Source organism: Haliaeetus albicilla, chromosome 9 (genome assembly GCF_947461875.1).
Source record: "Haliaeetus albicilla chromosome 9, bHalAlb1.1, whole genome shotgun sequence".
NCBI classification, from domain to species: Eukaryota; Metazoa; Chordata; class Aves; order Accipitriformes; family Accipitridae; genus Haliaeetus; species Haliaeetus albicilla.
The window spans coordinates 33,470,505-33,493,768 of record NC_091491.1 but is presented as its reverse complement, the minus strand read 5'-3'; the positions used below and the strand labels follow the sequence as shown (position 1 = coordinate 33,493,768).

Genomic DNA, 23,264 nt, shown 5'->3' with positions numbered 1-23,264 from the left:
CATGTCCGGCAATGAACCCTCCCAGGCTGGCGCAGGGAATATCCCAGCCCCCAGCCCGGCCATCATCACCCACCCTTGGGGGTGCGAACGTCAAACTGGAGGGTGGCACCCGGGCGGTGAGAACTAGCCCGTTCCTGGTCCCACAGCACCAGCCCGGCAGTGCCACAGCTCTTTCTTTCCCTGTGCCCAGTTCTTGCCACAAAGGTGCCATGGGGTGCCCTGGGGAGCAGGGCGAGCTCGGCCCTGCCGGCTGCCCCGGCTGCCCCTGAGCCCGTGGCAGCAGTGAGACGGGGGTCCCGGCAGCCAACCTGCCATGCCGGAGCATCTTGCCCGAGGATCGCCGGTGCCAAGCTCTGCCCGTGTGCCCCTCTGGAGAGGGTTGCGCTGCCGCTGCCCAGTGGGTTTGGCAGTGAAGAGCGGAGCCCACCTTCCTTCCCTGGGGCTGGCAGTCCTGGGACGCTGAGCGGCACCACGGTAAGGATGAGCTCCCTGCCACCCTTGGGGTCCTTCTGGTGAGCCCCCACAGTGCCGAGGTGGCACTCTGCCCCCCAGATCTGACCCCCAGCCAGGCACGGCCACGAGCCTGGCAGCTGGCTGCCCGCAGTGCCCTCAGCACGGTCCTCCCTGCCCCGCTGCCCACATCCCACCGGTGAAAAACCACGGGGAAGCAGGGACCAGTGGCAATGCCAGCCCCACGCCAGCCCCTTGTGCCCGTGGGAGGAGGGAGCAACGTGTCCCACAGGGAGCTGTACCCCCGGTCACCCCGCGCCACCTGCACCCACCGCCTGCCTGCCCACGGGTGCCATTCCCCAGCTGGGAAACCTGGGAGCAAAGCCCACGGGCGGAAAGGACCCCGCTGCAGGGCAGAGCCCCCCCCCCCGCCCGAGCACCCCCTTGCCCCTCGCCCGGCGCTGGGTGCTCGGCGCTGGCTGCCGGTGCCGGGCGCTGCCGGTGGAGGCGGAGCGCGGCCGGTCCCTCCCCCGGGCAGTGCCCCGGGCCCGCCCCGCACGGCCCGGGAGGAGCCGCCGCTGCCGCCGCAGGCACCGGCACCGGCACCGGCACGGCCAGGAGCGGCGGCACCATGGCCTCCGAGAGCGAGGCGCAGCGGGCGCTGCAGTATGAGCAGACCCTGGTGAGTGCGGCCGGCACCGGGCACGGGAAAGGGGGGGGGGCACCGGAGGACACCGGGCGCCCCGGGGGGTGGGGGGCACTGGGCAGAGCGGGGCACGCCTTGGGGGAGATGGGCGGTTTTGTGGGTGCTGCCCCGCTGAGGGTGGCAGCGCCAATGAGCTCCGCCGGGCCCGGTTTGAGGTGCCGCCTCCGGGCTGCGGCTGGGCAGGGTGCTGGGGCAGGGGGGCCACCCCACGGCCCCCCCCCCGGCGGTGGGGGAGCTCGACCGAGCCCCCACCCCAGGGGCAGGACTTCTGCGCACACCTCATCCCTCCCTCCCCCCAAAACCCCTCATCGCTGGGAGGGGGGGATGCCCACCCTGTGGGGGCTCCCAGAGGCATCGCCCGGGCACATTTCACCCCCCGCGCTGCGTGTCCCCGGCCCTCTGCCCCCAAGATAGTGTATCTCCCCTGCCTGCAACCTTAGCCCCATGTTTACGAAGCCTTCCCCTCAGAGGCCTCCCCGCTGGCACCCAGGTGCCCGACTGTCCCGGAGGTGTCCTCCCTCCCCACTGTGCCCACGGCCCCTCCGCTGCCCACGGCTCTCAGACATCTCAGGCAAAGGTGCTTCTCCCTGGCCTCTGGTTGGGATGGTGCCCAGGGTGGCTTAGCAAATGGGTACTTTGCCCCGGCAAAGGCATTCAGACAGGCAGGGCTGGGGAGGTGGGCAGGGAAGCGGGGGGCTGAGCTGCTGCAGGCTACCCATGCCCACGGCTGCCCGAGTTTGCCGAGAGCCTGAGCTGGTTGCTGCGAGCGGGGCCGGCCCTGCTGAGGCTTGCCCACCCGGCGCGTGGGCACGGGACGGTGTCAGGGTACTGCTGCATCAGGCGCCCTTCCCATTGCCTTTCCAAGCACCCAAAGCCCTTGTCTGAGGGTTCCCCTCAGTGCCCGCCCCAAGCTGCTCCTTCTCCGTCGCTGTTGGGTGGCTGTGGGGCACCGGCTGGCCATGGGAGCCCTGGCTGTGCCGGCATCTCCACGATCTTATCGCCCCCGTGGTGCCTCCTTGGCAGGGCCGAGCGAGGGAGCAGCCAGGGGCACAAGCAGGGGTGCGCAGCATCGTCCGATGCGAGCCGTGGGGGTGCCTCTTCCCCCCAGCACTGGACTGCCGCCCCCAGCGCTGTGTCCACGGTGACTGGGCAGAGAGGCCAGCCCAGCCGGGCACTGCGGGGGAGAGGAGCCTGCGGGCAGCATGGGAGGGGAGAGGCACGCTGGGCTGGCATCGGGGCAGCGTTGCATGGTGCCGGCAGACTTTGCCCTCCTTTCCTCCGGGCGGGGTAGCACCCGTGCCCTGGGCACCCCAGGGCGCCCATCCCCATGGCCTCTGGGCTGTGGCGAGGCTCGGGAAACTGCCTGGGGCTCGTGGGTGAGGCTGGGTGCGGGCTCCTGTCCCACAGCCTCACGCCTGGCTTTTGGGAGCCACCTGGGCGCATGCTGGGCAGGAGGGTGCCCGGCCCTTCCCAGTGCATCTGAGCCACCACCAGCTCCTGCCTGCACTTGCCAGGAGGGTCAGGATCCAGCTGGAGCCCGTTACGGGCTGGTCCGAGCCAGATTGCCCTGGGTACAGCCCTCGGGAGACAGCTCTTGCTGCCCGTGCCCACAGCCGGGGCATCACAGCCACGCTACAGGGCTGTGCCCAGCCATGCCCAAAGAGCCCCATCCCCACGCCACGTCCTTACCCCCCGCAGATTTCACCAGCCCCGGGGTGCCATGGCCATGGTGCCACTGGGGGCTGGCACAGCCCCAGCCCTGAAGGTCTCCCCAGGCCACAGCGTCCCTCCCTGGGGACCCCATGCTGGGCGGGTGCCCGTGAGGACCCCCTGGCCATGCCAAAGGTGCTGGGGTGCGTGCCGGCCCCAGTGCCCCCCGCATGCCAGGCTGCCGAGGTGGGGAGCAAAGGGCCCCCGGGGGAGGGGGGATTAAGCTTGACAAACTGCCCTTGTTCACTGCGGAGCCGCTCAGGGCGATTAGAGCCCGGCTAAGACGGGCAGCGTGACACAACACCCCCCGGTCCCCGCCTGCCTGCTGCCAGCCCGGGGTACCCCCCCCCTCAATCAGCATCACGGTTTGGGGGGAAGGTTGGCTGGCATCGGCCATGTGGAGGTGGGCACCGCTGCCAAGCAAGCTCAGCGCTATGGGACAGGGTGGCACGGGGACACGGCAGCACCAGATGCCAGCACCCGCCGCAGGCGCAGCATCGCCCGGACGCAGCGGGCACCGTGGGCTGGCACTGCTTGGGGGGCTGCGGCACGGCCGGTGCCCGCAGGAGCGAGGTCGACATAGCGGCCTTGGCCCGCGCCTGTGTCCCCGGGTGCCCCCCCCACCAGCCGCCCCCCCCCCGCCCCGTGCCCGCTCCCTGCCCGCCCGGCACTGTGATTGTTCAGCTGCTTCGCGGCGGAGGCCGGAGTCCCGGGGCTGTTTGTGTTTCAAAAGGCCTTTGTGGAAAAATAACTCGAGCGGGAGGAGGAGGACGAGGACGAGGAGGAAGGAGAGAGCCCACCACCGGCCTTCACCACGGCCCCACAGCCGTGCCAGGGCTGCCAGCACGGCAACTGTGGCTGCCCGACATGGGGCACCCCCGGGGTCCCTTGTCCTACCTGCGGGGCCGTGGCACGGGGCAGAGGGGTGGCACGGGTTGACAGGTGGCAGCGGGGTGGCACGACCCCTTCGCTTGCATCCCTGCTGTTGCAGGTGGGGTAGGCTGCAAACGAGGGGAAGGGGGGAGAGGAAAATCCTCCCCCCGCAACCAGGCTGGACCCCTTGGGGCTGGGCATCCTGCCGGGTGCCCCAACAGCCGGGGGGCAGCGTGGCAGCCCCCGGCACGGCCCCAGGAGGTGGGCACGGAGCCGGTTTGGGGGGCCACTCAGTCTGGGGGTGCCCTGGTCCCGGCCGGGGCCGGCTGTGGGGCGGCAGTGGGGCCGGGGGAGGCGGGCATTTGGCAGGGGGACAGCACTCCTCAGGGTGCCGGCCCGTTTCGTCTTCCAGAGGAAACAAACTTCGCCCGAAGGGAGCCTTTGAACACAGGGCCCCGTGCGGGGCTGGGGTCCTCCTCTGGCAGCCGATGCTGGATCCGGCCCCCCCCGAGGTGGCTGTGCCGGCATCTCCGCCTGGCGCGTGCCTTCCCCCCGGCACGTTTCCATAGGGCGAGGAGCCACCGAGCCCGTGCTGAGCAGGAGTTTGGGGGAAAAGCCATGCCAGGAGAGGGTCAGCAATGGAAATGAATGTGCCTCCACCCCCCCGCCTGCCTCCCCACCCTCCCTCCCGCTGCCGAGCACAACCCGGGTATTAGACAGCAGCGAATCCATCCGGCGCCGCTCTGGCTGCTTTCTGCTCCCTGCCAAAGGGACCTGGGCAGGAGCGATGCCCCGTGAGAAATGCACCTTCACGCCAGCCCCACGGGGAGCTGGCACGTGCCAGCAGGCCAGGGGGGTGTGAACGGGACCCAGGCATCCGGGACGGGCACCGCTGCTGGCAGCCAGGGCCGGGCTGCCCACGTGCCAAGCGTGGTGCCCACCCGTGGCGTTGCCCCTCTGCCGGGCGCCGGCACGGGCCATGCCACGGAGGAGGGTGGCTGCGCCCCGGCTGGGCAGCCACGTGCTGCGCTGGCACGGCATGGCGGGTGGGCACACCATCGGCATGGGGCTCACGTCGCCCCGACGTGGGAGCCTGGCAGGGCCTCTGCAGCCCTGAAGCCTCCCTTTGTGCCGGGCCAACCTCTGGCACTTGGCATTCAGGTCGTGCCGGGGGGAGCGAGGCGGAAACCAAGCAACCGAGTCCTTGGCAGTGCCCGCCAGTGCGGGACAAATGCCCCCAGCTCGGCAGGGAGGACGGGCACAAAAGCTCCTGGCCGGCATGGGGGGCACTGCCAGGGCCACCTCCCTGCCAGGGCCAGGCCACGTGCCATGGCCAGGCAGGAGGCAGCCAAGGAGGAGGCACAGAGCCGCTTGCATCCCCTTGCTCCCCAAACCCCCTCCTCATAGCCTAGGGACCACCCTGTACCTGATGCCGTGTCCCCCACTGCCCTCCTGCCTCCTGCTGCTGGCTGAGACCAGCCAGCTCATGTCATGTGTGGTCTGCTGAGGCTGCCTCCCGGGGGGGACATCCCAGCCCTGCTTTTAGTGATGCCGAGGGAAGGCGCCTGCAGAGCACCAGCACAACCCCAATACCAGCCCTCAGAGAGTTTCCCAGCCAGACTGGCCGTGCTCCCATCACCAGAGGCCCTTCCCCACCCTCAACCAGGTGGCTGAGGTGCCTGAAGCACATGGGTGGGGCTGGGGCCTGGTACCAGTGGTGCCAGCTGCCTGCACAGGGCACATGGGCATAATGATCTCCATCGATCCCTGTGCTCCTTATCTACCTGGCCTCTTCTGACACCCCAGCGGGCACCCAGAAGCACCACTGCCCCTTCTCCTGGGAGCACCATGGCCGCCTGTCCCCTCGCCTGGCACCCCCCCAGTGCTGGGAGGCCATACCAGCGCGCCCGCTGCTCCCCTGCCTCAGTTTCCCCACTTGGGCATGAGAGCTGGGGTGCCAGCCCCCCGTGACACCCCCCCTCTACTTCTCCCCCAGATGTACGGGCGCTACACCCAGGACTTGGGCACCTTCGCCAAGGATGAGGCGGCCCGGCTGCGGCTGCAGCAGGGGCACGGGGAGGGGGACACCCCCCGGCCCCGCCGCCCCTCCGAGCTGCTGGAGTACACCCAGGGCCGCTGTGCCCCCTGCCGCGGTAAGGGCCACGGGGGATAGGGCCATGGGGGGGGACACCGGTGGGCACAGCCCCATGGCAGCACCTGGTCTAGGCACGGCTGCCCACCCTGCCACGGTGGTGGCGGGTAGGGTTTCTCCGGCTGTCATGGGACACCGGCGCCGAGGACAATGCCACCTGCCCGCCGGGCAGCGGGGACACAATGGCCTAAAATAGCCGGGCACGCCGCAGGGACCGGAGGCCCCCAGCCCCTCTGCCTGGGGCCGTGCCAGGGGGGCCGTGCTGGTGGGAGGTGCGTGCCTGGCGGCACCGTGTGCAGCTGTGCGCAGCCGGAGCCCGCCGATCCTGCCCGCCGGTGGTTGTGGTATGGCTGTGACGGCTGGGCACGGTGGTGCTCCCGCACCGGACGGTGCCGGTGGTGCTGGGTCGGTGCCACCGGTTGTGAGCTCTTGTGTACCTGCCAGCCTGGTCCTGCCACCCCGGCGTGCCCATCCCCGGGGTGCCTGGCCCTGAGCTTGCCCTTGTGCCCGCAGTCTGTGCCTTGCAGTGCCAGCGGTTCCTCATCTCCAAGGTGGGTGAAGACTGGGTCTTCCTCATCCTCCTGGGGCTGGTCATGGCGCTGGTCAGCTGGGCCATGGACTTCGCCATCGCCACCTGCCTCCAAGGTGAGTGGGCACTGGTGGGTTCCTGGGGCCGTGGCAGGGCATGGGGTGGCCATGCCGCAGGGCCGTGCCATGCCCCTTGCCACCTGTGACCCGCCTGGCCGGCTGTGCCCACAGCCCAGAAGTGGATGTACGGGGGCCTGGACACCAACGTGCTGCTGCAGTACCTGGCCTGGGTCACCTACCCCACCGTGCTCATCACCTTCTCAGCCGGCTTCACCCAGATCCTTGCCCCCCAGGCCGTGGGTAGGGTACCGTGGGGGGCTGCCTGCACCCTAACGGGGTGTCCCCTCCATGGGACTGTGGGTTGGGAGCTGCCTGGGTGTCCTCCTGGGCTGTGGGGTTGGGAGTCCTGGAGGTCTTCCAAGGGCTATGGGCTGGTCTTCAGAGGGTTTTCTGGGGGCTGTGGGGTGGATGACCTCCTGAGCTTTGGGTCTGGGGGGTCTTAGGGGTCTTCCTATGGCTATGGGCTGGCCTTCAGAGGGACTCCTGGGGGCTATGGGATTGGGGTCCCTGCAGGGCTATGGGTTGTCCCTACATGGCCATGGGGCTGTTCCTGCCAACTGTACTGTGACGAGAGGTGTCTCTGGGGTCTCCCTATGGCAGTGGGGTGTGTCAGAGCATCAAGGATTTCCCCCAGAACTAGGGGGCAGGGGGTCCCCAGTGTTCCCCCTCCATGGCCATGGGTCAAGGCTCTCCCTGCGGTGCCAGGCTCAGGGATCCCTGAGATGAAGACCATCCTGCGGGGCGTCGTGCTGAAGGAATACCTCACCCTCAAGACCTTTGTGGCCAAGGTGATCGGGCTGACGTGCGCCCTGGGAAGCGGCATGCCCCTGGGCAAGGAGGTGAGGGCAGTGCCCGGGGCAGGGAGGGCAGAAGATGGGGGGGGGGGGGGGGGGGGGCACCATCCTCAGCCCCCCTGCTGTCCCCGCAGGGTCCCTTTGTCCACATCGCCAGCATGTGCGCGGCCCTACTCAGCCGCTTCCTCTCCCTCTTCGGGGGCATCTACGAGGTGAGCAGGGTGGGCTGGCCCTGGGGGGGGGGCTCCACCTGTGCCCCCCACCAGGTTTGGCAGCACGGGGGGTGGGGGGCCAGTGCCCACTCACCCCTGGCTCGCCCGCAGAACGAGGCAAGGAACATCGAAATGCTGGCGGCCGCCTGCGCCGTCGGTGTCGGCTGCTGCTTCGCCGCCCCCATCGGAGGTAGGGTCACCCTGGGCCCCCACGCACCCCCACGCACCTCCCACCCGGGCACCGGGGTCTGCCCGGTGAGGCAAACAGGACCCCCAGGACGGCTGGCATGGGAAAGGGCAGTGCTGCTCGGTGGGGAGGAGGAAGGGAGGAGCGGGCACCATCCTCTCGGAGGTGTAACGTCTGCTCTCGTCCTCTCCCCTGCCGCCCTGCGCTCCAGGGAGCTCCCTGCTCCGGCCCCGCTGAGCCCTGCCCGTAGGTTGGTGACGTGTCTAACTCTTTCCTTGCCCTCTGCCTGCTGCGCTGCCCCATCTGTCTGTCCGTCCGTCTGTCTGCGTGCCACCCCCCCCGACCCCAGCGCCACCCATTTCGTCATTGCTCACGTCCCCATGCTACCCTCTTGCTCGCGCCGACTGCTGCTCCGCCATGCCTGCTGTGGCCAGCCGGGGACCGGTCACACATTTTGCCAGGGAAGCCCTTGAACCGCCCCATAGCGTGGCCGTGGGCCCAGCTGGACCCCTGCGGGCCGTGCACGAGCGTGGGCTCGGGGCGGGAAGCATGCCAGGCGCCGGGGACCCACCTGGGTTTCGCCGCCTCCCTCGTGCGCTTCCCCCCGGTGCCAGGCGTCCTCTTCAGCATCGAGGTCACCTCCACCTTCTTCGCCGTCCGCAACTACTGGCGCGGCTTCTTCGCCGCCACCTTCAGCGCCTTCATCTTCCGCGTCCTCGCCGTCTGGAACAAGGACGAAGGTACCTCCGGGGTGGGGGGGGGGAGGCACGGGGGTCCCCCCACCCAGCCCCCTTGACCCCTGCTGTCCCCCAGAGACGATCACGGCGCTGTTCAAAACCCGCTTCCGCCTTGACTTCCCCTTCGACCTGCAGGAGCTGCCCGCCTTCGCCGTCATCGGGTGAGTGCGGCCACCCCGGCGCCCGTCCCATGGCCCCGGGGTGGCAGTGGCGGTGATGGTGGTGGCGGTGGTGGCAGCAGGACATGTGGGTGCTCATCCCTTGCCTCTGCCCAGGATCGCCAGCGGCTTCGGGGGCGCGCTCTTCGTCTACCTCAACCGCAAGATCGTGCAGTTCATGCGCCGCCAGAAGACCATCAACCGCTTCCTCATGAAGAAGTAGGTGCCCAGCAGTTCCCGGGACCGGGGCGGTGGAGCTGGGGCTGCACCAACGTCACCTCTCCCACCCTGTGCCACCCCACCAGGCGCCTGCTCTTCCCTGCCCTGGTGACCCTGCTCATCTCCACGCTGACCTTCCCGCCCGGCTTCGGACAGTTCATGGCTGGCCAGGTACCTGCCATGGGGGGGCACATCAGTCCCCATCCTGGGGCCACCCCCAGCCCCAGCTGACCCCTGCCCATCACCAGCTCACCCAGAAGGATACCCTGGTGACACTCTTCGACAACCAGACGTGGGCCAAGCAGGGGCTCAGCGATGAGTTTGAGTACTTGGGCATCCTGGAGGCCTGGCGCCACCCCCGCTCCAACGTCTTCGTCACCCTCGTTGTCTTCATCCTCATGAAGGTGGGTGCCTCCTGCCCCTGTCAGCCCCAGGGTGCCAGCAGGAGGCTCTGGGGAGGGGCTCCTGGATGCCACTGGGGAGGTGCCGGCTGGTTGCCAGCAAGGTGCTACCGGGAGGCACTGGGTGGCTGCTCCCAGAGGCCACCAAGGTGTTGGCTGGGTGCTGCCGACATGCCGTCAAAGAGATCTTGGCTGAGAGCCCACCAAGGTGCCAGCAGGAGGTGCTGGCAGGGTGCCTCCCAGTGCCACCAGGGAGGTCCTGGCCAGGTGCCACCAGGGAGGTGCTGGCTGGCTGCTCCCAGATGCCACCAGGGAGGTGCTGGCAGGGTGCCCCTGGGAGGAGCGGGGCTGCCCCACGGCACGGTGTGGTACCCATGTGCTGCTCCACCACAGCCGGCTGTGGGGCACGGCAGGGGCAGGAGGCAGGGCCGGGCCGGGGGGAGCAAGTAACGGGTGTCTGCATCTCCCACTCAGTTCTGGATGTCGGCCCTGGCCACCACCATCCCAGTGCCTTGCGGAGCCTTCATGCCTGTCTTCGTCATCGGTGAGAGCCCCGTACCCCGCAAGGGCATGGCAGGAGGAGGGAGCTGCCTGCCAGCCTACACTGGGACATGCATGGGCGTCCCGAGGTGTCCCCTTCCCCGGCAGCGCCGGGGCAGAGGAGAGGGCGCGAGGCTGGGCCGGGTGCCAGGAGAGCCCCCATGCCCACTCTCAGCCCCTCTCTGTGGGCAGGGGCAGCCTTCGGGCGCCTGGTGGGGGAAAGCATGGCAGCCTGGTTCCCTGATGGCATCCACACCGACAGCAACACCTACCGCATCGTGCCGGGGGGCTACGCCGTGGTGGGTAAGCACCGGGCCGGCACGGGGACACCATGGTGAGCATCACTTGGAGATGCTCCAAAGGGGCCGGTGGGTTCCCCAGGGCTGAAGTGGTGTTCCCAGGGACGGGGGGTGACACCACCACTGGGGATGTCCCTGGGAGGTCCCAAGGGCTCTGGGTGTGGTGGATGCCCTAGGGGTGGGGACCCGGGGTGGGGACCCAGCGTGGCAGGCAGCACCTGACAGCCGTCCCCATGTCTCCCGGGGACGGGCACAGGGGCAGCCGCACTGTCAGGTGCCGTCACTCACACGGTGTCCACGGCCGTCATCGTCTTCGAGCTGACGGGGCAGATCTCGCACATCCTGCCCGTCATGATTGCCGTCATCCTGGCCAACGCCGTGGCCCAGAGCCTCCAGCCCTCCCTCTACGACAGCATCATCCGCATCAAGAAGCTGCCCTACCTCCCTGAGCTGGGCTGGGGCCACCACGAGTGAGTGTGTGTCCCCGGCCCTGTCCCCAAGCCTCTCACCAGGCACCAGGAGAGGGGGTGGCATTACTCCGAGGTCACTGTTACCCTCCCTGGGCAGGAAATACAACGTGCGGGTGGAGGACATCATGGTGCGGGACATCCGCTACGTCACCCTCAACTGCAAGTACCGGGACCTGCAGCACGTCCTGCACAGCACCAAGCTGAAGAGCCTGCCGCTGGTGGAGTCGGCTGGTGAGACGGGGGCAGGGGGCTCTGCCAGCGCCCGCCCCGGCCATGGGGCGTGCTGGGATGGCAGCGGGGGGATGGCAAAGGGGGCTTCAGGAGCCAACGTGGCCCCTCGCTGCCGCCGGCAGAGTCCATGATCCTGCTGGGCTCCATTGAGCGGGCGCAGGTGGGGGCCCTGCTCAGCCACCAGCTCAGCCCCCAGCGACGGCTCCAGGCCCTGCAGCAGAAGATGCTGGCCGAGGACGGGCACCGGCTCTCCGATGCCAGCATCCGCTTCCAGGTGAGGGGGGCGGCCGCCTCGGGGGATGCCCGGCCAGGGTGGCCCCCGCCGCCATCCCCCCACCACCCCGTCCCCCCGCAGATCAGCACGGAGGCCTCCTCGGGTGCTCCCACCCGCACTGCCCCCCGCAAGCCCCTGAAGCCGGCGCTGAAGCGGGTGCCCAGTGGCCCAACCGAGAGCCCCCCGGGTGAGTCTGCGCCCGGCCCCCCCCCCCAGCCTCCCCTGCGTCCCCCCACTCACACCCCCTCCCTGCCCGCAGCTGGCACCACCGACCACACCGGCATCGCCCTCAAGAGCCTCTTCTGTGCCAACAGCGCCGCAGAGCCTACCGAGGTGAGTGCCCATCCCTGCCCATCCCTGCCTGGCCTTTCCCGTCCCTGCCTGACCCTTTCTCCCAGCTGCCATCCTTTGCCATCACTCCTGTCCCTTTTCACCCCCTTGCACTCCTTCCCAGTCCTGCCCATCCCTGCCCATCTTTCTCATCCCTGCCCCTTCCTGCCCATTAGCTTTCCATACCTTCTCGCCCTGCCCCACCCTGCCCACCCATTCCCATTCTTGTCCCATCCCTTTCCATTTCCGCTCAACCCTGCCTGTCCCTTCCCGTCCCTTCCCATCCTTTCCCATCCCTGGCCTCCCTGCCCATCCCTTCTCATCCCTACCTGTCCCAACCCTTCCCCTTCCCTTCCCTGCCTGTTCCTTCCCACCCCTGCCCATCCCTGCCCATCCCTGCCCATCCTTTCCCTTCCCTGCCCATCTCTGCCTGGCCCATCCCTTCCCTGCTCATCCCTGTTCATTCCCATCCCTGCCGGTCCTCTCCCTCCCCTGCCCATCCCTGCCCGTCCCTGCCCATGGCACCACCACGCCATGCCCTAACACCGCTGTCTCTCCCCACCTGGTGCCAGGCCCAGGGCATGGCCTATCGCAAGGCCAAACACGTCCGCATTTCCATCGTGGTAAGCTGCAGCCAATCGCAGGCTGGGCACAGCTTCCTCTCAGCCAATCAGAGCCCAGCATGGATCTCTGAACCAATCAGGGGCCTGGCAAGATTCTGCTTGGCCAATCATGTTTGGCCCGTGTGTGCAGCCAATCTCAGACCGCCTCGATTCTGCTCAGCCAATCACGGTGTGCATCCTCCCAATCCCAAACCTTCCTGGCGGAGCCTCTCGGCCAGTCACGGCCATGGAATTTGCCCCACTTTTCTCAGCCAATCGTGGCACAGCCTGCGTTCCCTCCACCAATCACAAGCCCGGCTTCTCCCACCTTGGCCAATCGCGGTGTGACCTAGGTCCTCTCAACCAATCGCGTTACCTGACCTGCGCGCTGCCCGCAACCCGCCCGCGTGCTGCCTGCACCCTGCCTGCATGTGCTGCCTGCACCCTACCCGGCCACCACCCGGCCACCGGCTGCCTGCAGCCTTGCTACGCCCTGCCCGGACCTCGCTCGCGCCCTGCCTGCGCCCTGCCCGCGCCCTGCCTGCAGCCAGCGTGCGGGCATGCTGCCCGCTGCCCTGCCGTGCTGCTCACGCTCTCCTCTTTTGCAGGAGGAGATGGAGCTGGGTGACAGGATGACCCCGGCGGAGGTGAGGGGGTGGGCAGGGGCAGGCGGAACCCTCCGGCCCACGGGGACCCCGGAGATCCCAACGGGGCGCCGAGGCGTGAGGTGGGCGGAGGGGGGACACAGGGAGCGGACGACTCCAATGTCGCCATAACGCTAGGTGCAGGGAGGGGGTGGGGGGCCTTCGATGGCACCCTGGGGGGCCGTGCCCCCTCACCCTGCCCCATGGCATCTTCCCCCTCCCCAGATCCTGGAGTGGGAGGAGCAGCAGCTGGACCAGCTGGTGGACTTCAGCAGCGCCAAGATCGACCCCGCGCCCTTCCAGCTTGTGGAGCACACCTCGCTGCACAAGGTGCGCCCGCGCCCTCCACGGATCCCCGCCCGGACCCCCCCCCAGACCCCCAACTCAGCCCCCTCTTCCTGCAGACCCACACCATCTTCTCGCTGCTGGGCCTGGACCACGCGTACGTCACCAGCATCGGGCGCCTGGTGGGCATGGTGTCCCTCAAGGAGGTGAGCGGGGCGAGGGGGGATTGGGGAGGTTGGAGGGGCATGGGGGGGGAGCACCCAGAGCCGCCCGCCCACGGGTTTGGGGTGCCCACAGCTGCGCAAGGCCATCGAGGGCTCGCTGACGGCCAAGGGGGTGAAGGTGCGCCCGCCGCTCGCCAGCTTCCGCGACAGCACCGCCAGCACCGGCGAGCCCGACACCACCGCCCTGCGCCAGCTCTGGGACCGCCACCAGCACCACCCTATGCCCCGCGAGGCCGGTCCCGGGGGCGACGACGAAGACGACGACACCCCCAAGGGCCAGTGAGACGGGGCCCCGGCAGGTGCCGGGGGACGCCCGCCCTGTGCCCACTCGCACCGGGCTCGGCGTAGGGGTGGGCACCCTCAATCCAGTGCAGCTGCCCCCGCCATGTGCAGGGGGCTGGCCAGGTGCCCCCCAGCCTTCCTGTACCCTCTGCCTCCCTGCCAGCTCTTGGGGCTTCCCACTTCGCTACCTCTGCCCTCCCCCAGGCCCCCGGTGCCCCCCAGCACGGCCACCACCCTCACCCCCCCACCTCCATGGGCAATGCAGTGTCCCTGCTCAGGGTGGCACGGGGGGGCAGAGGGGCATCAGGTCGGGGTGCCCACAGGGACACGGGTGGGCACTGCCCCTCTCCTCAGCACCTCATGGCTGGGAAGGGGGATCCTGCCTCCTCTCCGCCGTGCACCCCTCCCCATGTAAATACAGAGATTTTTATATTAATTTAATAAAAGGACTTTATAAACAGAGCCAGAGCACTCAGGGGCTGGAGGTGGCAGGGGGGGCACAGCCAGCAGGCACCGGCTGAGCCTCACCACGGCACCAGGGTTGGCATCACTCGGGGCAAGAAGCCTTTCTTTACCCGGTGCCGGCTCACAGCGTGGCCTCGCTGCGGTACAGCAGCTGTGGGGGCTCACCAGGGCGGGCACTGGCACGGCGCCGGGCGGTGATGACCAGCGTGCCGGCCTCGGTGAGGGCACAGCTCACCGAGAGCGGGTCCGTGTCCTCGGGCAGCTGGCACTTGTGGGTGAAGGTGTCGCAGATGGTGCCGTCCTCAGCCACCTGCGGGGAGGCAGCGCCGGCATGGTGGGGCACAGCACATTCCCAGTTACCCCAGTGCTAGTGATGGGGCAGCTCCCAGTCACCCTGGCTCCAGCAGGGAGTTCAGCAGGGCAGTTCCCAGTCACCCAGTGACTCAGGCATTTCCCAGTTACCCCAATGTCAGGAGGGAGCAGCTCCCAGTTGCCTCAGTCTTGGGGGTGGGGTAATTTCCAGTTACCCCAGTGCCAGCAGGGACTGTTCCCAATTGCCCCCCACCAGCAGAGAATGCAACGGGGCGGGAGTTCCTGCTTGCTGCATTCTCAGTGAGGACGGTTCCCAGTTACCCCAGTGCTAGCAGGGGCCATTCCCAGTTACCCCCCCCACCCCGCAGGAGGGGGTGCTGTGGGCCAGGACCCCCATCACTCCATGGCTAGTGCAGTGCGGGGGGGAAAATGCTGCCCCCCTGGGGTTCCTCACCTTCTCAGCCTGGATGGCAACGTGGCAGTTGGAGGTGGTCACCACGATGTCGGAGGGCTCGAACTGGCTGACGTCGGCCACCACCTGGTAGGTGTCACCCTGGGCGCGCACCCAGGTGCCCAGGCTGCAGGGGCACATGGTGCCCGGGGACCCTGCGGGCATTGGGGGGGGCTGCTGGGCACGGGGGCGTGGGGGCACTGTGCCCAGGGGCTGGGGCACTGGGGGGTGGGTGGGAGAGGCTGGTGACATGGTAGGGGGGGCTGGGGGTAGCGGGTGGCACTGGGGGTTTGGGGACATTGGGGGGGAACTGGGGACCCCAGGGGTATGGGTTGTACTGGGTGGTCTGGGGTGGGGGTCTTGGGGTAGCAGGAGGCACTGAGGGGTCTGGGGGTACCCGAGGGCACTGGGAGGGTCTGGGGGCACTGGATGACCTGGGGACAGCAGAGAAATGGCTCAGGAGGCTGGGGACACAGGACGGCCAGGAAAGTCTGGGGGGAATGGTTTGGGGGGGGGCACTGGGAGGCTCTGGGGGTGTACAGGAAAGTGGGAGCTAGCAGGGGACACCAAGAGTCTGGGGCACAGGGGGGCTGTGGACATCAGGGCAGCCAGGATGATCTGGGGGGCGTGAGAAAGGACATGGGGAGGGCGGTCGGGGGGGGGGAGCTGGGGACACGGTGGGCCTCGGGACACCAGGGTTACTGGGGATGTGGGGAGGGGCACAAAGGGACTTGGCAGGGGGAAGGGCTGGAAGACAGTCCAGAGAGTCATGGGGCACTTGGGGGGACAGAGTCAGGGTTCCCCTCCCAGCCCCCCCGGTCTGTGCTGTGGGGGTCCCACGCTGTGCCCAGGCACAGAGCAGCCAGATAACCCTTGGAGAGGGACCCTCCCTGGGGTAGCAGAGACCCCCCCTGCCCCCCCCCCCCATCCCCGATACCTGGGTACCCAAAGGCTTCGTGTGCCCGTGCCCCGAAGGGCCCGTGCCGCCGGTCACCCTCGAAGCGGGGCTCGCCGTGCCCCTGGCCGTAGGCGCCAACGCGCTCGGCGCGGTACGCGGAGGCCGAGCCGAGCGAGGCCATGGTGCCTGCCACCCGCGCCCCCCAAGGCCCCGGCTGCTGGGAGGGGGCCGGCCGCCTGCCACCACCACCACCACCGCCACCGCCAGATGCCCATAATTAGGCACCCCGGCCCCAGGAATGTGAGATAAGGGCCGAGGCCTCGCCGTCACCCTGCGGGGCTGCGGCAGGGAGGGGGGGGGACACACGTTGCTGCCACCTCCAGCCTGCCATCCACCCCAGTTCCTCCCAGGGAGGAGGTGCCCCCCCACCCACCCCCAAGAAGAGGTGCCCGGCGCAGCACTCGCACGACGGACTTTATTCGAGACCTGGCGGGATGGAGGAGGGGGTGCCGGGGTGTGGGCACCTCGTGGGTACCCGACGGGTGCCGCCGCAGCGCGGCGGGGGGGGCTCAGGCAGCTCCCGCGGGTATGCACACGCGTGCACACGTACATACGCTCCCGGGTGTGCACACGTGTGCGCGCGCACAGAGACAGAGCAAAGCCTTCCACTCGTCTGCAGGCAGCCCGTAGCCCCCCCCCCCCCCCCCCAAAACCATCCCGGTGCCGTGGGGAGAAGCCGCTGTTGCCGGAAAGGGGGTGGTGGCGGGTGGCAGGGAGCCCATCGACATGGCGTCAGGCCTGCTGGCCCCTGCACCTCCTCATAGCTTGGCCATGCAGGGAGAGGGGAGCTAGCCCCACGCTGGGCGCCCCATGGCGGGGAGGGGGAACGGGTGCTGTGCCTGGCAGAGGTTGATGGAGGGTGCTGGGGGGGGGGGGGGGGGGGAATGCACAGGAGCAGGGGCGTAGCGGGTGCTGGGGGCACCCCGGGGTGCAGGGCTGGGGGGGGGGCCGTGGCCGGGCTGGGTGAGGAGCAGCATGCAGCGGGCGAGCGGCTCCACGAGAACACGTGCCATGCGGGAAGGGGGACACAAGCGTTGGCAAAAACTGGCATTCCTCCCCCAAATGGCGTGCCCGGACCCCCGGCACGGCCTTGGGGGGGCCCCCGAGCTGGGGTGCCACCCCCGGCCAGGACGGGGGAGCTGGTCGCCCTTCGTGTAGGCACTTGGTTCCCTGCTAGGGGTGAGTGACTCAGTGACGGGGACGTCGGTCCCGCCGCCTCCCCCCTTTCTCCACCCCACGTTGCCCCACGGCAGACTTGGGGGTCCCTGGCTGGGCTGAGCCCCCTGCCGCGGGGCTGGCTTGGAGGTGCTGTCGCTGGTGGCCCAAAGCCCCCAGCCCGGGGGCCCATGCCATGCCCACCCGGCCCTGCAGTCTCCCCGTGCCGACCCCATACGCGTACAAAAGTATAGAAAGCCATGGCACCGCGGCACACCTGCGGCCCCCCCCCGGCACCCCCGTTGGCCCCTTGCCCCGAGGCAGCAGTTCACAGTTTAAAACTCAGTCCGATAAAAGCCGGCCGGGGAGAGAGGAGAAAAGCCCCCAGCTCCCCAAATCCCTCCGCCGCCCCGAGCCGAGGGTGCTGGGCACGGCGCGGGGGCACCACAGGATGCTCAGAGAGGTTCAGCCATGCCAACGGTGGGGGGGGTCTGTGCCCGAAAGATGAGCCCCGGGTGGTTTGAGGGGGGAACATGCGAACAACCAGCCCCACTGATTCAGTCCCATCAGTTTTGGGGGGCACATCTGGGCATCAGGGCAGGTGTCAGACCCCCCCCGCCCAAAGCCCTTCCCTGTGCCCCTTTCCCGCTGTCATGCAAAAATCCAGGAGGGCAACGCTGTGGCCAAGCGGGGCCAGGGCACAGCGGGGGCACACTGGCTGGGGGGGCTGCAGCGGCCCCCCGAACCCTCCCTGCGCCCAGACAGCGAGGGGGAGCAGCGGCAGAGCCCGTCCCTCGCCCAGTGCGGGGTCCGGCCAGAGGGCGGCGGCGGGGGGGCTGAACCCCCGCCGGGAGAGGCAGGGCACCCCAGGGGGGCATCAGGGCTCTTCGGCCTCCTCCTCCTCCTCCAGCGATGCCACCCCGGAGGAGGCGACGTCGGAGACTTTCCGGCGGAGTGGGAAGTCCTTGCTCAGCACCACCTCATCCTCAGCGGGCGAGAGGCAGGCTTCGGCGTAGGACACGGAGTAGAGGGAGTCCTGGCACCGGAGCCGTGCCAGGCCCCGCAAGGCACTTTGGCTGGCCGGGGGGGGCAGCTTGGGCAGCAGCAGGTCCTCGCTCCCCAGGGAGCCCAGCAGTTTGGCAGTGAGTTCAGAGGGGGACACCATCTCCAGGCTGCAGAGGCTGGAGCAGAGGGTCTCGGGGGAGAGGGTGTGCGAGGAGTCGCTCTCCGGCTCGCAGGAACCGTGCCGCACACCCAGCTGGCACAGGTGGCCCTGCAGCAGGTCTCGCAGCAGCGCGCTGGCGGGCACCGTGCCGGGCAGCTCTGCGGAGAACCGGGATGCCCAGGGTCAGTCCAGGGCTGATGGCACCATGGGCTGCCCTGTGCCCCGCAGGATGGGAGCAGTGGGATGGAAGCAGTCCCATGCCAGGCTCTGTATCCCCTTTGCCCACAAAATGCTGCATGTGTGGCACCGGTGACCACCAAAGGAAAAGCAAAGTATGCCCTGGCACCGGGGATGGTGTCACGTTGCAGGGCTTCCCCATCCCCGGCATGGGCACTGCTTGCCATGGTGCCAGGCAGGGACACTGCCCCGTAAGGGGGTGGCCAGGCTGGGGAAAGTGGCCAGGCATCGGGCACCCCAATCCTTCAACCCTTGGCACTGGCAGAAGGACACCAATGCCAGCAGCAGGACACCTTGCCTGCCTGGTGGGTGCCTGCTCCCCATGGTGCTTACCGGTGGGCTGGGAGCTCTCCGTGGAGGGCATGAAGTCCTCGTCGTAGGACTCGTCGTTGGAGTCGTCCCCGTCCACCGAGGACCAAGCTCGCAGCTTGGCCTCAGCGATGGCAAACTGCTCCGCCACTCCTGGCACGGGACAGGCATGGGTCACGCACGCACTGGGAGGTGCCCCCAAAATCCCCCCTGCCCCACCGCCTCCATGCCCACGGTGCCATGGTACCGATGGATGGATGGATGGATGGATGGATGGGCACAACCCACCCCACCAGCACTGCCCTCGGCCGCAGCAGAGGAGTGTGCCCGCTGGCCGTGCCCCGCGCAGCGCTCACCGGCAGCGAAGCGTGCCTCCTGCTCGCCCTCACTCAGGTGGCAGTAGGAGCTGAAGGCGCTCTCCAGGGCGGCGGGCGGCTCCACCGGCTTGCACCAGCCCTTCCACTCGATGAGGTGGGCGACGCGGCCCTGCGCCATAGCCGTTGGCTTCGTCACGTGCTCCTTCACCACCTGCGAGATGCCTGCGAGATGTGCCCCCGCGTCAGCATCCCCTGGGCACCCCAAGCCCCATCCGCAGAGCCCATGACCCAGCACCCCCTTGGGACCTGCGACCCCCCATGCCCTCCTCTTGGGTGCCACCAGGGACCCCTTGAGCCCCCCAAATCCCAGAGGCTGACCCCAGTGCTCTCCCCAAGAAGCCCAGCTCCCTCGCCCACAGAAGACACCCCCCCCCCTCATTCCCCGGATGCCCCCGGGCCAGGCGAGCAGTTACCGTGCAGCGAGGAGCGGGCCAGGGCGGCAATCTCCTGGATGGTCAGCGCGCGCCGCGACTTGGGCAGCATCTCGACAGTGTCCTCAACATTGACCTGCCGGAGCGGACAGGGCCGTCACAGCCCCCGGCCACCCTGCCCACCCCCGTGCCCCGGGAGGGGGCTTGGCCCTGCTTGGTGCCCAACCCGTGGGGCCTGGGGTGTCTGTGCAGACAGGCGTGTTACAGGCACACACACACACGTGTGCAGAGGGATGTCACAGCCGCTATGCACAGGGCTGTGGGTACATGCACGCCTGTGTGCACACTCAGGCCTGCGCTCTTATACGTGCATGCACATATGTGCACGCACAGACATGCTCAGTGCACACGCCTGCAACATGCCGGCTCACATAACCACATGTATACACACACACAGAGACACTCATACGCATGCACACACACGTGCATTCGCTGCACACACACACATCCCCTCACTGCAGATAGGGCCCTCCTCACCGTGCACACGCATGAACTCACTGCACGCACACATGTGCTCACTCCATGTGTGCATGTACTGTACACACACGTGCACTCGCTGTACACACACATGCACCTCCACACATGCACGCGCGCGCACACACGCGTGTGCACGCCTGGTACCACCGAGCGTGCCCCCCAGCTTGTGCGCGCACGCACACACGTGCACGTGTAAGGCCACCATGGCCGGCCTCCCCGGCGCCCGCTCCCCGGCAGCACCCGCCATGCCAGAACATCCCGCTGCATGTCCTCGTTGCCTGTCCCGGCCACGCCAGGCCCCGAGCCTTTGGCCACGGGGGAAGCGATGCAGGATTTGGAGGCGCGCAACAAATTGCATTGCCATGGCAACGAGGCACCGTGGACTGATTTCTCCCAGGATACAGCCCGGCTCGTGGCTGACGTCAGAGCAGCCCCGGAGCCGGCTGCGAGCTGGCAGGGCCGGGTGGGCAGCGGAGCCCCACGCACCCCCAGCCACGGCCAGGCCGGGTGCCCCGCCGTGGGGTACCGGCACACAGGCTCCCTGGCCGGGCACGGCTGGGCTCGGCGGTACCTGGAGGAAGTCCTGGCTGTCGAAGGAGGCCTGGCGCACCAGGCGGGGCAGCGGGCGGGTGGCACTCAGTGGCGACAGTGCTTTCACCTCCTTCCACTCCACGCACAGCGTCGTGTCCACGGCCACTGCGGGAAGAGCCGGGGCCGGTGTCAGCACCTCCGTCCTGCCGGCAACCCCTTCAGCCCCCCGCCCCAGGATAGTGGCTTCTTGCTCGGTCTGAGACCAGACACAACTCGTTGCAGGGCTGCTTTGGAGCAGCTGGGTGCTGCAGCATGGGTGACTCACGCTCGGGCAACTCTTCCGCCTCTGTCAGCAGTAACGCATGGCCCCAGCCTGGCACCGGGGTCCGGGCGCCCATCCCGGCTTGGCGCCTGTTTCGGGAGGGGTGGGGGCAGCTGGGCCAGGCTGGGGGGGGACGAACTGGGCCAGGTGCGTGTGGAGGGAGATGGCGCTTGGGCTTGCGGCGGGGGGCTGGCGCCCCTCCACCATCTCCAAAATCCCCCTCCCCAATTCCCCATCCCTGGGGCAGGAGGGAAAGAAGCAAAAAGGGATGGGGGCAATAAAAGCAGCTGCAGCCGTCCTCTGCCCCAACAGCCTGACCTCCTGGCACCGGCATCCTGATCGGATGGGTCCCCGCCCCCTCGGGCACTGACTCCCAAGCACCGGGGCCAGGGAGGGTCCCCTGCCACTGCGGCCCCCAGGCCAGGCCAGCCCCCAAGGGGCCAGGGTAGGATGTCCCTGAGGAGCCTTATTCTCCCTGCACCAAGGTGGGCCTGGCTGATCTAAACCGTCTGTGAGGTGGGATATGGGGGGGCCAAACAGTGCTTCCCCCAACCCCCATCTGGGGGTAGCCCCTGGCTCCTGGAGAAACTGCTGATGGCATTGCCCCCATCCCCAGCTGTGGGCAGGGGCACCCTGTGATGATGTTCCAGCATCAATACCCCTAACCCCCTAGCAACAACACCCCCAGCCCCCCCCCCGGCGTGTCTGCAACACCCCCAGCATCATCCCAGCCCCCACCAGCTCCAGCCCCCAGAACACCCTCGGATCACGGCCACAGCCCTCATCGCCCCCATCCCTCCTGCAGCACCCCCAGGACATCTGCAGCACCCCCACAACACTCCTGTGGCATCCCACACCCTGCAGCACAGCCCTGCCAGCCCCCATAGCCCCTTCAATAGCCCCCCAAACACCTCTATCCCTCTCATAGCACCCCCATCATCTCCCAGGCCTTTGAACAACACCCCACTCCTACACCCCCTTCCCAGCCCTCTGCGCTCCCCACACCACCCACCAGCTTCCCTAGAGCTGCACCCCAGCCCCTTCAGTCCCCCCAGCCCCTATACACCCTCACCTCCCGTATCTCCCCGCACCCCCTGGGCCACCCAGCTGCCCCAGAACAGCATCCCCAGGCCCCAAACCCCCATCCCTCTAGAGCCCACATCCCCCTCTATGTACCCGCATCCTGCAGAGCCCCTCAAGCTCCCCATACCCCCCCCATCCTTAGGCACCCCAACCCTCTGCGCCCCCCTCCCCACCTCCATACCTCCCCATATCCCCAGCCCCCATAGCCTCCCAATGCCCACAAACCACCCCATACACCGCCACCCCAACCCCTAGACCCCCTCAGCTCCCCCATAGCAGCCCCCACCACCTTCCCACATCCCCCCAGCCCCCAACACCCTCATCGCATCACCCCCGGCCACCCCACAGCAGCCTCCCCACAGCCCCCCCTACACCCTCCATACCCTAAGACCCGCCCCCCATGGACCCCAAACCCTCCCGCCCCCCGGCCCCGGGTCCCAGCCCGGTGCCGCTCACCCACCGATGGTGGTTTTGGAGCCGATGCAGCCCATGCTCCCGGGGGGGCCCCGGTGCGGGCACTACCGCTGGCTCCGCGCCGCCCGCATCGCCCCCCGGCCGCATGGGCGGCCCCGGGCAGCGGCCGAGCCCCACCGGAGGCTGCTGCCGGGTCGGGCCGGGCCGGGCCGGGCCGCGGTGCCGGAGCCCCGAGCGGTGCGAGCACCGGGCCGGGGAGCAGCACGTCCAGAGACGTCACTGCTGGGGGAGGAAGAGGAGGGAGACGGGGGAGGCGGGAGGGGGGAGGGAGGTGGGGAGGAAGAGGAGGAGGATGGGGAGAGGAGGAGGAGGAGGAAGGCTGGAGAAGAGAAGGGCGAGGGGGTGAAGGATGAGGGAGAGGAAGGAAGGGGAGGATGGGGGAGAGGGAGGCTGGGAGGAAGAGGAGGAAGGGGAGATGAGGAAAGAGAGGACAAGGGGGATGACGGCAGCCGGGGAGGAAGAAGGAAAAAGGGGGGCTGAAGGAAGAGGAAGAGGGGGACGGAGGAAGAGGAGGGGGGCGCGAGGAGGAGGAGGATGGACGAAGGAAGAGGAAGGGGCTGAGGAGGAGGAGGAGAAGAGGAAGGCCGGGCACCGCGGAGAGCGCCGTGCCAGCACCGCGGACAGCGCCGCCCCGCCCGGCCCCGGGGCGCCGCGGCCCCCGCCACCCCCCGGCCCCGGTCCCGGTCCCCCCCCAGGCAGGGGCACGGCCCGGCGCTGGGGGCCCCGAGCGAGCCCCTCAGGGGGACAAGGGGCAGGGACCCTCCAGCAACACGGCCCCAGGCCTGCCCACCAAAGGGGGGCTCAGGCCCTGCCTCCCCCACCCCCACAGAGGGGGTGCTGCTGCTGGAGTGAAGCTACAGCCCCTGACATGGGGCTGGGGGTCCCGCCTCGCCGGAGCTGGGTTTGGGGCAGGAGGGTGCAGGCTTTAGGACATCACCTCTGACAGCACCACAGCGACCTCCCTTGCAGAAGATCCAGGCCAGCGCTGATGCCAGGCTGAGGCGTTAACTTGCAGCCAAAGCTGTCTGTTCCTTCTGAAACCTAATGATGGCAATTAACACTGCAGAACCTTTTCCCTGGCACAGAAGG

The 23,264-nt window shown here is 68.7% G+C and overlaps 3 protein-coding genes across 6 annotated transcripts; 1 reads left to right on the top strand and 2 right to left on the bottom strand.

Moving 5' to 3' along the window:
* The first annotated feature begins 997 nt into the window (after positions 1-997).
* On the top strand, positions 998-13,890 carry CLCN2 (chloride voltage-gated channel 2). 4 transcript variants are annotated; one of them, XM_069792584.1, is made up of 24 exons: positions 998-1,132; positions 5,736-5,892; positions 6,405-6,536; positions 6,651-6,779; positions 7,245-7,378; positions 7,468-7,545; positions 7,657-7,735; positions 8,347-8,472; positions 8,546-8,630; positions 8,745-8,846; positions 8,933-9,017; positions 9,095-9,250; positions 9,722-9,791; positions 9,980-10,090; positions 10,343-10,556; positions 10,654-10,787; positions 10,910-11,061; positions 11,143-11,248; positions 11,321-11,394; positions 11,964-12,014; positions 12,602-12,640; positions 12,863-12,967; positions 13,042-13,128; positions 13,220-13,890. In XM_069792584.1, exons 1-24 carry the CDS (start codon positions 1,082-1,084, stop codon positions 13,427-13,429), a joined length of 2,667 nt encoding a protein of 888 aa, XP_069648685.1. In that variant the 5' UTR covers positions 998-1,081; the 3' UTR covers positions 13,430-13,890. The 4 variants fall into 4 exon arrangements, 2 of the variants coding, with proteins under 2 accessions (XP_069648685.1, XP_069648687.1); XR_011326220.1 differs by lacking the exon at positions 13,220-13,890 and having other exon boundaries at positions 11,143-11,252; positions 13,042-13,062; XM_069792586.1 differs by lacking the exon at positions 11,964-12,014.
* On the bottom strand, positions 13,853-15,818 carry LOC138686897 (heat shock protein beta-7-like). The gene is made up of 3 exons (XM_069792588.1): positions 15,594-15,818; positions 14,660-14,811; positions 13,853-14,203 (listed from the first exon to the last, which is right to left on the bottom strand). Exons 1-3 carry the CDS (start codon positions 15,733-15,735, stop codon positions 14,015-14,017), a joined length of 483 nt encoding a protein of 160 aa, XP_069648689.1. The 5' UTR covers positions 15,736-15,818; the 3' UTR covers positions 13,853-14,014.
* A 197-nt stretch (positions 15,819-16,015) lies between these two features.
* Positions 16,016-22,794, bottom strand: FAM131A (family with sequence similarity 131 member A). The gene is given in 7 exon segments (XM_069792587.1): positions 16,016-18,092; positions 18,505-18,633; positions 18,837-19,019; positions 19,271-19,364; positions 20,337-20,461; positions 22,162-22,205; positions 22,207-22,794. Coding segments are annotated over 7 exon segments (1,077 nt in total). The 5' UTR covers positions 22,263-22,794; the 3' UTR covers positions 16,016-17,646.
* Positions 22,795-23,264: the final 470 nt, after the last annotated feature.